This window comes from Choloepus didactylus, chromosome 6 (assembly GCF_015220235.1).
Source record: "Choloepus didactylus isolate mChoDid1 chromosome 6, mChoDid1.pri, whole genome shotgun sequence".
Lineage (NCBI taxonomy): Eukaryota > Metazoa > Chordata > Mammalia > Pilosa > Megalonychidae > Choloepus > Choloepus didactylus.
The window spans coordinates 66,973,280-66,986,374 of NC_051312.1; the positions used below are offsets into that span (position 1 = coordinate 66,973,280).

Below are 13,095 nucleotides of genomic sequence, written 5' to 3' on the forward strand. Positions count from 1 at the left end.
TAAAATCACTAAGTAGGGTCCAAGAATTTGCAGTCATGCTCTAAAACCCCTATAGAAGCTTACCACATTCAGACACTGTTTTATATGCTTTACATGTATTGATTTATTTGATTCTCATTAAAACCCCATGAGGTAGGTAGTCTTATTATCCTGTATTTTAGAGGAGAGGTAACTGAAGCACATAGATTAAGTAGGTTCCCAGCATCACACCATCAGTGGCAGAGATGAGATTTGAATCCAGGCAGTCTGGCCCCAGATCCCTTATATACAGCTGTGATTCCTGCTACATTGGCTTAAACTGACATTCACACAAATAATCACTTTTCATTCACAATCACCATCATGCAATCTCCCCCAGCAATCAAAATCATATGACAATTCTTCCTTCTCTCCTTTGACTTTTGCATATGTGGTTTCCTCTCCCTGGGATACTTATCTTCCAATTAATTATTCATCTATCTTATTTTTCCTTCAGTTCTCTGATGACCCAACTCTGGGTTGAGTGAGTGACTTTCCTATGGGCACATATGCAACCCAGTGCTTATGAAGTTACAGCCTTTATCACTGTGGCTTATAATTTGCCTGCTGTCCAGGCTGTCTCCCCCACTGGACTCTAAATTTTCCTGAGGGCAGGACACTCTTTTATTCACTAATGCAGCTGTAACATTGAACACAGTGCCTGGTATGTAGTGTGTTCAATAGGTAAGAACCAATCTCTCACACTCACACTCCTCAAATACAATGACCACATATTTCTTACACATAAACACAGCCTCTAAGATACTCTCCCGACACACAAAATCTGTCACCTTCAGTCTTGTCCACACAAGCTCAATCACTGTGACTTATTCCTCATGCTTAGTCACTGTCACATTCCTCACACACTGTGACCTCCACACTCCCATCACGTACACACTTTCTGTGACAGCTCTAATCCTCAATCACTGTCACATACTGGGTTTTTCACACAACCACAGTCACTGTCTATACTCTTCAAACATGATATTTATTCTCTGTGAATTAAATTAAGATGTCAACAGCTCTATTTTTCACACACATGCTGTCACATAATCTATTTTTCATCCACATAATCCCTGACATGTACAATTATGGTCACACCCAGTCACTGACACCCACTTCCACACTCCTACACACACACACACACATACACACACACACACGCTCGCTCTCTCTCACCCATGCACACTTAGAGTTTAGGGTTTGGAGGGGCACCTCGGTGGGAATATGAGCTTCAGCCAACTCCCGAATCTCAGCGCCAGGCCAGCGCGGCCCCGCCCCGCCTCCGCCCCCGCCCCCTCATACATATGCAGAACCTCAGCCTAGCAGCCCGGCCCCCAGACGGCCATTTGTAGCGGCGCTGGAGGCTGCGTTCGGCTGGAGCTGCGGAGACGGATAGAGGAGCGCGCTCCCCCGGTCGTTGCCGCCCCTGGTCGCGTTGGACACCCCGCTTCTCCACGCCTTGGGCGGGACCGGCCAACCTCGGGCGCCGGGCTTAACGCGCGGACCGGCCCTCACAGCTCCCGGTACCCGGGACCCTCGCCCGGCTGCTCGTCCGCAGCCCGCCGGCCGCACACGTCCCCGGAGCCTGGCCTAGGGCGGGCGGCGACGGCTCGGCGGCGTCCCCATGGCCGCGACGGGCTGGCGGGACGGCTCCGGCCAGGAGAAGTACCGGCTCGTGGTGGTCGGCGGGGGCGGCGTGGGCAAGTCGGCGCTCACGATCCAGTTCATCCAGGTGCGTGGAGCGGGCCTGCGGGGGGCGCCGGGGCGGCGGCGGGCGGGGGCTCGCGCTACCTGTGGCGGGGCGGGCGCCGCAACTCCGCCCCGGAGGCGCCGCGCGGGCCTGGGGCGGAGGGCCGGTGGGCGCGGAGCCGGCTCTGCTCTCCTGCCCTGCGGCTGCGGCGCCGCGCTCCTGCCTGCCCGGCGCCCGGGTCGGCGTCCCGGGAGTCCGGCTTCTCAGGAATGTGGCGGGAGGGCGGAGCCGGCAGGGTGGGAAGCGCGGATCCACCTTATCGCTCTGGCCCGGGCCGGAGCCCTCTCGAGAGGCACCGCCGTCGAGCCGGGCTTCCTGCCCCAAGGGCCCTGGCGTCGGACGTGTGGCTGGGGCCCCGCGCGCTGGTGTTCAGCCGTCTCTGGGCTGCCTTCGGCACCGTCGGTGCGATCGCGGTGGCAAGTTGGCCGCGGCTCCGCGTGGTCTCCAGGCTTCGCGCAGGCTGAGCCGGAGCTGCCCGCTTCAGGCAGTGTGTTTTTCTTTGTGTGTGTGTTTGGGCTTTTCTTTTAGGCTTTTCTCATAAGTGATATGTTTGAGTGGGAGTGTGTGATAATCCCGAGGGAAATAGTGGCTTCGAGGAAGTTAAAAATGTTCTCCTATAAGGGTGAGACCATTTCCTAGGAATTTCTGGTGTCTTCGTGCTTTTCGCTGTGCCAAGGTGAAGTTTGGGATGGGCCAGGCTAAGAGATGATTGAGGCGTGTGTTCTGTGTTACAACCACCCTCTCCCCCACCCCCACCCCTCTCTGGTTGCTAGAGACCAAAAGTCAGGGGCTGTGGTAAAGAAAAGGGAGGTGGAATTCTCCATACTTTGACTTTGCTTTTGGTGAGAATCTTGAGTGTTCTTTTTTGGGATTTTTAAAAAGAGAAATCCGAATATCTTTATGCCTTTGTCAGAATAAAAGGTGTGGCATTTGCTGGGAAAGAACCAAGGTAGACCGTTTTATCGGGTAACAAAGGCATTCTTATTGTAGCAAGAGTATTGTTAAGACGCTTTGATGAAATATTTATTTTATTTCTGGTTTCCGTTTCACCCATTTGTCATCAATTGAAATACTTGAATAGCTTATTTTATTTCAGTTACTGTTTATAGTGACATTAAAATAAAGAGTACTGTAACAAATGTGATTGTCACCTTTCACATTGACTAAAGGAGCAATACTTGCTGCTGTAACATTTCAAGAGATTAAAAACTATTTTAGCAGTTTGGATGACATTTAGTGGGGTTGCTGCAAAAACCTGTGTATCCAGGAAGAGAGGATGTTTATGTAGTGCGTTTACAAGATGCTCTTTAGTGGGTTAAAAAAAAATCACGCTAAGAGGTGAGATTGGTTTTAGTTTAACAGGCTGCAGGATCAGGGATGCTGTCATGTTGCCATTTCCCTAGGGCCAAGAAAGACTAACTGATAACAAAGCAAAACAATTTATAATTTTCTCTGGGGACTGTTTTATATTTAGTGTGAGGTGCGGGGTTGGGAGAATAATCCTGATTTCCAGTATTAATAAATAGTGTTACGTAAAATATTTAAACTGCAAATGTTTCTTAACGTCTTAGGGGGAGGGGGGAGGGGAGTGTAAGGTATTTGTCTCTGTAAGTTAATGATTTAATTAAGGTATTGGAACTTTTTGTTTTGGGGAAATAGCATTAGAAGCCATTAAAATAACAGCAACTGCTGTTTTCCTAATGATTTTATGGAATTCATTAGTTGACGAAACACTTTCTTTATGAATAGTACTGCACCTAGATGCTCTAGATAATATGAAAGAAGTTCATGAGAAAGACATGTATATGTACATAGAGAAAGAGTGTGACCTTTGAGTCATACAGACTTGAATGCATGTCTTTTGCTCTGTCATTTACTGGCTGTGAGAACTTTGCTGAGATATTCAGCCTCTCTGAGCCTCAATTTTCTCATCGTTAAAATGGGTCCCATTACACATGCATTATAACTCTTTAAATTATGGGAAAGTTCTTAATATTTTATCTGGGACTTAGTAGGTGCTCAGTTAATGGTACCTGTTGTTATAAGTGTGTACATGTACAGTTCTGTTAATTGCAAAGGGAATTCAGAATCACAGAAAATCAGTTTGGGAAGAGTTGATACAAATACTATGTAGGCTTAGTGGTGAAGAGAGTACATGTCATATGTGATGTAAGGGAGAGTCCTACTAGCTTGGAAAGAGGAGGTGGGCAAGGGGGCTATGGAATAGTACATGACTTGGGCCAATAAAGGGTTGTGTTCTCAATAAAGAACTTGAGTTTTCAAGTTGAGGGGACTTACTGGAGAGACAGGAGCCAGACATCCAGATGGAGTCAGTCCCACCTCTGCCACTTGCTGCATGTGTAAGCTGAGGCAAGTTACTTACTGTACCTCAGTTTTCCTTATCGGTAAACTGGTGAAATAATAATAATAAAAAAGTTCCACATAAAGTTGTCCTGAAAGTTAAGCAAGACAACACGTTAAGGGCATAGAACAATGTCTAGAACATAGTAAGGCTTACCCATGTTATTATTATGGCTGTTATCACATCAGTCACCTACACTTGTCAGACCAATTATTTACTGTCCGAACCTTGGGAAGTTAAAATCCATTCTGCTGTGATTGTCCAGTCGCAGTAATTGAAGGGAGAGGAGGGAGCAGAAGGATAATCACCTTAACAAGAGGAAGTCTGTTCTTTTTGTAGGAAGTTAGGATGGCACAATTGTTATTTATTTATTTTATAGGACGCCTGTAATAGCACATTGCTTTTACAGTTTTCAGTAACTATGTTTCCTGTTAAATAATCTTGAGCAGAAAAATATGGGAGTAGAAAACTTAAAACAACCTTGCTTCTAGCCCTGAATTTCTCAGACCTCAGGTTTAATTCCATTCTATGTGGATGAACAGCTGCAAAACTAAGAAATTAAAGTAATGTAATTTATTTTCTTGAGGTGCCTTTTCCTCTTTAACAGTGACTATAAAGGCTCACACTATACATATTAGTGGTAAAAGAATGCCAAGTATTCTGTTATTAAAAGTGTATATTTTGAAAAAAAAAAAAAGAAAAAAAAATAAGAAAGGGTATGTCTGTATGTGACCTCCTTGTTTTTTGTTGCTCATTGCTTTTGAAAACAATGCTTTAATTTTTATTGGTAAATTGAATACCGAAATGATAAGTAAACTCTAGGTAAGAAAGGAACTTAACATTGTGCAAAATGGAATGTTGCAGATCTCTCTCCAGGTGACTGGGCAAATTGCTTAATCTCTTCAGGGCTTCAGTTTCTTTGTAAAATGTTGGGCTTGGGCGAACAAATTTGCATCTTTGAAATTCAAAGTCTTTCTTATTTAACTAGCTCTGTGTCTTTGGTCAGGTTTTTTAGGTCTGTAAGCCTCAGTTTCCTATATGAAAAGGGAGAATAATAATAGTACCCTAGGGTTTTTGGATAAACGAAATAATGCGTGCAAACTGTTCAGCTTCATGCCACCTACAAAGTAAATAATAATTGTTACCTGTTTTTTTTTTTTTTTTTTTCGGTACCATTATTTCCTTATTTTGGTGTCAAATTTGTAGTTTATTCATTTTTCCTTATCATACCCTGGTCTGCTATTTTCAATCTTCACTCCTCCCTCCAACTCCACAGTCCACTCCTTAATTTTGTTTGATTTTAATGATGAATATTGATTCTGTTTTGAGTTGGGGAAACTTTTATCAGTTGGGAGTTGATTTTAGCAAACAATGGCATAGTCATTGGGTTTTTATTTTCACAATGTGGTGCTACTATCACCTCCATCTATTACCAAAACTTTTTTCGTCATCATCCCAAATAGAAACTCTGTACCCTTTGGACAACAATTCCCCATTAACTTCACCCACTCCCATTTCCTGGTAAACTCTCATCTTTATTTCTCTATGGATTTGCTTATTCTAGATATTTCATATAAGTGGAATCATACAGTATTTGTACTTTTTTGTCTGGCTTATTTCATTTAGCATAATGTTTTTGAGGTTCATCCATATTGTCACATGTATCAGAACTCCATTCCTTTTCATAGCTGAGTAATAGTCATCAGTTGATGGACACTTTGGTTGTTTCCACCCATTGACTATTGTGATTAATGCTGCTGTGAACACCAGGGAACAAGTTATCTTTTGAGTCCCTGCTGTCAGTTCTTTTAAGTATATACCTAGAAGTGGGATTGCCGGGTGGTATGGTAATTTCTACATACATTCCCACTAGCAGTGCACAAGGGTTCCATTTTTTCCTGCATCCTTGTCAACACTTGATATTTTCTGTTTGTTTAATAATAGCCATCCTAGTGGGTGTGAAGTGGTATCTCATTGTGGTTAGCATCCTAACTTTTTGTTCAGGAGTTTGACAGATTTTGAGCTACATAGAAATTAGTGGATTGGTCACATCTTGAATTTTAGTCAGTCTGATTTCCTGTTAGCCTAGACCTGATTCAAGCATTGCTTTTTACCTACAGTTTGTCTCTTGCTAAGTGCTAGAGCAGAGATCCTAGAAGAGATTTTAAGATTTTTTATAAATTTTATAAATATATAAATTTTATAAACAGTTATAAATTTTTTATAAATAGTTTATAATGATTTTTATAAATAGTTAATTCGTCCATATGTGAAGGTTGTGAGATTAGAGTCCTGAATTGTTATTCCATTGCTATGTCCTGAGGACTCTTCCTACAGTTAGAAGGCACTTAAAATAACTGCTTTTATCTGTGAATTTGAAACTCCACATGTAGTCTTAGTTTTACTTTGCACATTGTTGCTTTATATTTTCAGGTAATTTACAAATGAGTTCCTGGCACTGAACACTTCTCCCCATGGTGGTACATCCTAGAGGTTTCCTTGTGGTGGTAACAGTTGAAATGGCCCTGCTGGCATTTCCTAAATGCAAATTCTAGGCACTGGAGGAAGAACATTTCCTTGTAGAGGGTGACTGCTTTTGTCAGAGGAGAAGCAGAAGGAAATTCTAACCTAGGGTTTCTTGACTTTAAACCCATTCTTCCTATGGGTTCTATCCTGAGAGAGAGAGAGAGAGAAGGGGAGGGGAGGGGAGGGAATTATGTGTCTGTCAGTCTGTCTTGGAGTAGGGAAGTTGCAGGATTGTAGTGGGGGCGGGTCTGTTGAGTAGGTCAAGAATGCTCCTTTCCCTTGATATAATCCATTAGGAGACAAAATGATGATAGGTTTCTCTATATGGGATGAGATTTAAATTAATCTGTGTTGCTGAAATGTCATGGGGTTATCCTAAGCTTTGAAATGAAAGTAGTCTGTTTAATTCAGTAGGAAAATAAATTGGTAACTTTAAAGGTGGGGGAAGGATGGGGAAAGAGTCTTTCTTAAAGGACTTTTTTTTTTTTTAACTTTTTAAAATTTACCTTTTCAAATTAAAATTGCTCTAAGATTGAAATGGATTTTGTGATACCATGTGAACATTTATTCCTTTTTTATGTGTTTGTGGGTGTGTGGAAAAATATAAGTGTTCTAGAGTATTAGTTCTGTTGTGCCTTCCTTACTGAAAAGTGATAGAGTAAAAAGATTTTCACTCTGCCTGTGGACAGTATGGAATTAATAGTTTTTGAATCTTCTTGAAAGACCTTGATTTTGAGTTACTTTGACTAGAGCAGCTGAGTCTGTTTGGAATTGAAACTTAGTTTATACTAATGTCCTTGGTAGGCCTTTGATTTATTTCTATTTTCCAAAGAAAAATGTATCTCAGTCTTTCATGAAAAAGACAAAGCTTTATGTATTTATTCATGTATTTTCTGTGTGGTTCTGAAAGAAGCCAAGAAATACAGGTTGTCTAAAATTGTGCTACTGGAGATGTAATTAGACTGGGTTCCTCAATGCCCTTGCAAATTATATTTTTAGTGTTTTATAAAAGCCATATGATTTTTATTGGTTACATAGCTTTAAATCATAGATTAATTAAAACTATGATAGTCACAGAACTTACTGATAGTTTAATATTGTCAACATCATTGTCACCTCATGTTGATGCTTTTTTCGAGGAGAAAGAGCTCTGTATAATGTGAAGTAAAGGTCTAAAATCCCATGTTGCTTTTTAAAAAAGCTTTACCCCAGATTTCTCAATTGCTAGCATTTTACCATGTTTTCTTTATCCTTCTTCCTCTAAGTATACATACAGGTTTTCTTTTCAACCACTTGACGGTAAGTTGAAGACATATTGCCCCCCTTTTTAAAAAAATTATCAGTATGTATTTCCTAAAAATCGGTGTATTTCCTAAAAGTAAAGGACATTTACTTCCATTAAACTTAGTATAGAAACCATAATCAGAAATTAACATTGATACATTACTATTATCCAAAGTGTAAAACTTTTTCAGATATTGTCAGTTGTCTCAATAATGCCCTCTATAGCAAAGGAAAATCTCAGATTATGCTTTGCATTCTGTTTTTGTGTCTCTTCATTCTTCTGATTATAATTTTCTGTAATCAATCTTTGTATTTTGTGATATTGACGTTTTTGAAGAATACAGTTGACTTTTTGGTAGAAAGCTCTCAATTTGGGTTTGCCTGATGTTTCCTCAGATTAGATTCAGGTTATGTTTTTTTTTTTTGGGCATTTTTGATCCATTCCTGTGGGTGTAAACCCCTTGTAAGTAGGACCTTTTGATGAGGTTACTTCAGTTAAGGTGTGTCCCACCTCAATCAGGATGGGTCTTAATCCTTTTACTGGAGTCCTTTATAAGAGAGTGAAATTCACACAGACATTGAGAGCCCACAGGAAGCAAAAAGCTGAAATGGAACCTGGAAGAGATCTGGAGATGCTGCCATGTCCCTTGGTATGTGACATAGGAGGCAAGGATCGCCAGTAGCCAGCCCCAGAATGCTGGTCTTTGGGAAGAAAGCATTGCATGATGATACCTTGAATTTGGACTTTCTTTTCGCCTGAAAACCATGGAGTGATAAATTCCCGTTGTTCCAGCCAAACCATTTTACGGTCTATGCTTAAGCAGCCTAGGGAACTAAAACAGATTTTGGTATCATGAGAGTGGGGTGCTGCTGTTGCAAATACCAAAAATGTGGAAATGACTTTGGAATTGGGTAATGGTTAGAGGCTGGAAGAATTGTGAGGTGCTTTATAGAAAAAGCCTAGATGGCTTTAAAGAGACTGTTGGTAGAAATATCGATGCTAAAGGTACTTCCGATGATGCCTTAGAAGGAAATGATGAATGTGTCATTGGAAACTGGAGAGAAAGGTGATCCTTGCTTTAAAGTAGTAGAGAACTTAGAAAGATTGAATTCTGATGTCAGATGGAAGGCAGAATTCAAGGGTTGAACTAGGATATTTAGCTGAAGAGACTTCCAAGTTAAATGTGGAAAGTGCAGCCTGGTTTTTCCTTGCAGCTTATAGTGAAATGAAAAAGGAAAGGGGTAAGCTGAGAACTGACCTCCCGTTCTAATAAAGAAACCAGAAATTGATGCTTTGGAAAATTTTAAGTTTCAGAAAGCGAGTCCCCAGAGAAGAGTGCTCCATGTGAGGGTTTAACTAAATATGGAACGAATTGACAGTTTCTGTGCAACTCAGGATTGGAGGTGTAGCTATGCAAGAAGGATCTGTGGAAAGATCTTCTGTCTGTTGATTGGGACCCTGTATATGACACATGCAAGGCCAAAAAGTGTTTTGCATAATTTGTATGAACAGAATCACTGCCAGCCTGGACTAAAAGGACAGAGAAGGGACAAACTGAAGGAAGAATCACTTCAAGGGCAGAGCTATGTAAGCTGAGGTTTAGACCAAAGACATCTTGGGCCAAGAGAGTGGGTCCACTTGTGTTGGAGGGGGTGTCTTCCCTGGTGTTTGGAGAGGTTGGAGCCTGTGCCCCCAGGCTTGCAGAGAGTCTGACTGCCATTCCAGTCCTCTGAGAGAGTGGAGCCTGTGCTCTGATGTTCACAGAGAGCCTGGTTGCATCCTGATGCTTGGAGATGCTTGGCCACAGCGCAAAGGGGTCAGGCTCTTGCTCCTTCAGACCTGGAACACAAAACATTGTTCCATAGATGACTCTCCGACCTGGAAATCTAATGGAATATGCCCTGTTGGGTTTTGGAATTGTTTGGGAACCATGACCCTTGTTTTCCTTCCAGTTTCCCTATGGGAATGTTTTATCCTATGCCTGTCCCTCCATTGTGTATCGGAAGCAGATAACTTGTTCTCTGGGTTTCACGGGTCCACAGGCAGAGGGGACTTGTGCCCCAGGACAGACCACGCCCACAACCAATTTTGATGAATCTTTGTACTTAGCGTTGTTTCCGAAATGACTTAGGCTTTGGAATATTGTGATGGAATGAATGTATTTTGCATCTAGAAAGAACATGTCTTCTTGGAGTCTAGAGGGTAGAGTGTGTAAAAAACATGTTCTTAAATTTAATGCATTCCTGTGGGTGTAAACCCGTTGTAAGTAGGACCTTTTGACTTCGATTCAGTTGTGTCCCACTTCATTTAGGATGGGTCTTAATCCAATCCTGTTGTTGGAGTCCTTTATAAGAGCATGAAATTCAGATGGAGAGAAAGCCACAGGAAGCAAGAAGCTGAGACGGAACCTGGAAGAGATGGAAGAGATCAGGAGACGCCATCATGTGCCTTGCCATGTGGTACAGGAACCTTGGATCGCTGGCAGCCAGCCCCAGAATGCCGGTCTTAGGGAAGAAAGCATCGCCTTGATGATGCTTTGATTTGGACTTTTTTTAGCCTCAAAACTGTAAGCTAATAAATTCCCATTATTTAAACCATTATTTCATGGTATTTGCTTGAGCAACCTAGGAAATAGGGACGGTCACCCTTCTGCAATACACATACATACACACACACCAAATAAGATCAAGTGATGACAAATTATGATTTAAAAAGCTCTCTAAGGTGGAATACAAACAGATATAAATGAATTGAACCTTACTTCAAATGAATAACATAACCACACTGTCTTAATTTGCAGGGTTGCTTTGTTAAATATCACAAACTTGTTTCAGCTTAAACAACGGGAAGTTATTGGCTCGTGGTTTTGATGCTAGAAGGCTTGCTTCCTTATGGGGTCATTAGCATTCTGGTGCTGGATTGCCAGCAATTCTTGGAATTTCTTGGCTCTGTTTTTGCTTCCCGTCACATAGCTATGTCCTCTCCTTTCCTTTGGGCTTCCCACTTACTTCCTGCTTCACCTGTGGCCTTTTCTCACTTTGGCTTCCAGTTTCTTTTTTTTTTTTTTTTTATAATCTTCATTTTATTGAGATATATTCACATACCACGCAGTCATACAAAACAAATCGTACATTTGATTGTTCACAGTACCATTACATAGTTGTACATTCATCACCTAAATAAATCCCTGACACCTTCATTAGCACACACACAAAAATAACAAGAATAATAATTAAAATGAGAACAATTAAAGTAAAAAAGAACACTGGATACCTTTGTCTGTTTGTTTGTTTCCTTCCCCTATTTTTCTACTCATCCATCCATAAACTAGACAAAGTGGAGTGTGGTCCTTATGGCTTTCCCAATCCCATTGTCACCCCTCATAAGCTACATTTTTATACAATTGTCTTCGAGATTCATGGGTTCTGGGTTGTAGTTTGATAGTTTCAGGTATCCACCACCAGCTACCCCAATTCTTTAGAACCTAAAAAGGGTTGTCTAAAGTGTGCGTAAGAGTGCCCACCAGAGTGACCTCTCGGCTCCTTTTGGAATCTCTCTGCCACTGAAGCTTATTTCATTTCCTTTCACATCCCCCTTTTGGTCAAGAAGATGTTCTCCGTCCCACGATGCCGGGTCTACATTCCTCCCCGGGAGTCATATTCCATGTTGCCAGGGAGATTCAGTCCCCTGGGTGTCTGATCCCACGTAGGGGGGAGGGCAGTGATTTCACCTTTCAAGTTGGCTTAGCCAGAGAGAGAGGACCACATCTGAGCAACAAAGAGGCATTCGGGAGGAGGCTCTTAGGCACAAATATAGGGAGGCCTAGCCTCTCCTTTACAGCAACCGTCTTCCCAAGGGTAAAACCTATGGTAGAGGGCTCAACCCATCAAACCACCAGTCCCCTATGTCTGTGGTCATGTTAGCAACCATCGAGGTGGGGTAGGCGAATACCCCTGCATTCTCCATAGGCTCCTCAAGGGGGCACTACATATTTTTTTTTCCCTTTTTTTTTTTTTTTTAACTTTTTTTCTTTTTTAAATCAACTGTATGAAAGAAAAAAAAAAAAAAAACAATAAAAGAACATTTCAAAGAGACCATAACAAGGGAGTAAGAAAAAGACAACTAACCTAAGATCACTGCTTTACTTCCAACCTGTTCCTACTTTACCCCAAGAAAGTTACCTAATATAACAACATTTCTGTGAACTTGTTCCTACTATATCCATCAGAAATTAACAGACCATAGTCCTTCCTGGGCATCCCCAGAACATTAAATAGCTTATCTGTTCTTGGATTATTGTTCCCCCTTCCTTAATTGCTCTCTATCGATAGTTCCCCTACATTCTACATTATAAACCATTTGTTTTACATTTTTCAAAGTTCACATTAGTGGTAGCATATAATATTTCTCTTTTAGTGCCTGGCTTATTTCGCTCAGCATTATGTCTTTAAGGTTCATCCATGTTGTCATATGTTTCACGAGATCGTTCCTTCTTACTGCTGTGTAGTATTCCATCGTGTGTATATACTACATTTTATTTATCCACTCATCTGTTGAAGGACATTTGGGTTGTTTCCATCTCTTGGCAATTGTGAATAATGCTGCTATGAACATTGGCTTGCAGATATCTGTTCGTGTCAGTGCTTTCCGATCTTCCAGGTATATACTGAGAAGTGCAATCGCTGGATTGAATGGTAACTCTATATCTAGTTTTCTAAGGAACTGCCAGACTGACTTCCAGAGTGGCTGAACCATTATACAGTCCCACCAAGAATGAATCAGAGTTCCAATTTCTCCACATCCCCTCCAGCATTTGTAGTTTCCTGTTTGTTTAATGGCAGCCAGTCTAATTGGTGTTAGATGGTATCTCATTGTGGTCTTAATTTGCATCTCTCTAATAGTTAGTGAAGCTGAACGTTTTTTCATGTGTTTCTTGGCCATTTGTATTTCCTCTTCAGAGAAGTGTCTTTTCATATCTTTTGCCCATTTTATAATTGGGCTGTCTGTACTATTGTCATTGAGTTGTAGGATTTCTTTATATATGCAAGATATCAGTCTTTTGTCAGATACATGGTTTCCAAAAATTTTTTCCCATTGAGTTGGCTGCCTCTTTACCTTTTTGAGAAATTCCTTTGAGGTGCAAAAACTTCT

General features: G+C 41.4%; 1 protein-coding gene across 1 annotated transcript in view; it reads left to right on the plus strand.

Annotated features, from left to right (window-relative positions):
- Positions 1-1,368: 1,368 nt before the first annotated feature.
- Positions 1,369-13,095, plus strand: part of RRAS2 (RAS related 2) — a 102,463-nt gene continuing 90,736 nt past the window's right edge. Inside the window, exon 1 of the mRNA XM_037840460.1 lies at positions 1,369-1,753. Coding sequence (XP_037696388.1) covers positions 1,646-1,753 — 108 coding nt within the window. The 5' untranslated portion in view covers positions 1,369-1,645. The remainder of the gene's footprint in view (positions 1,754-13,095) is intronic.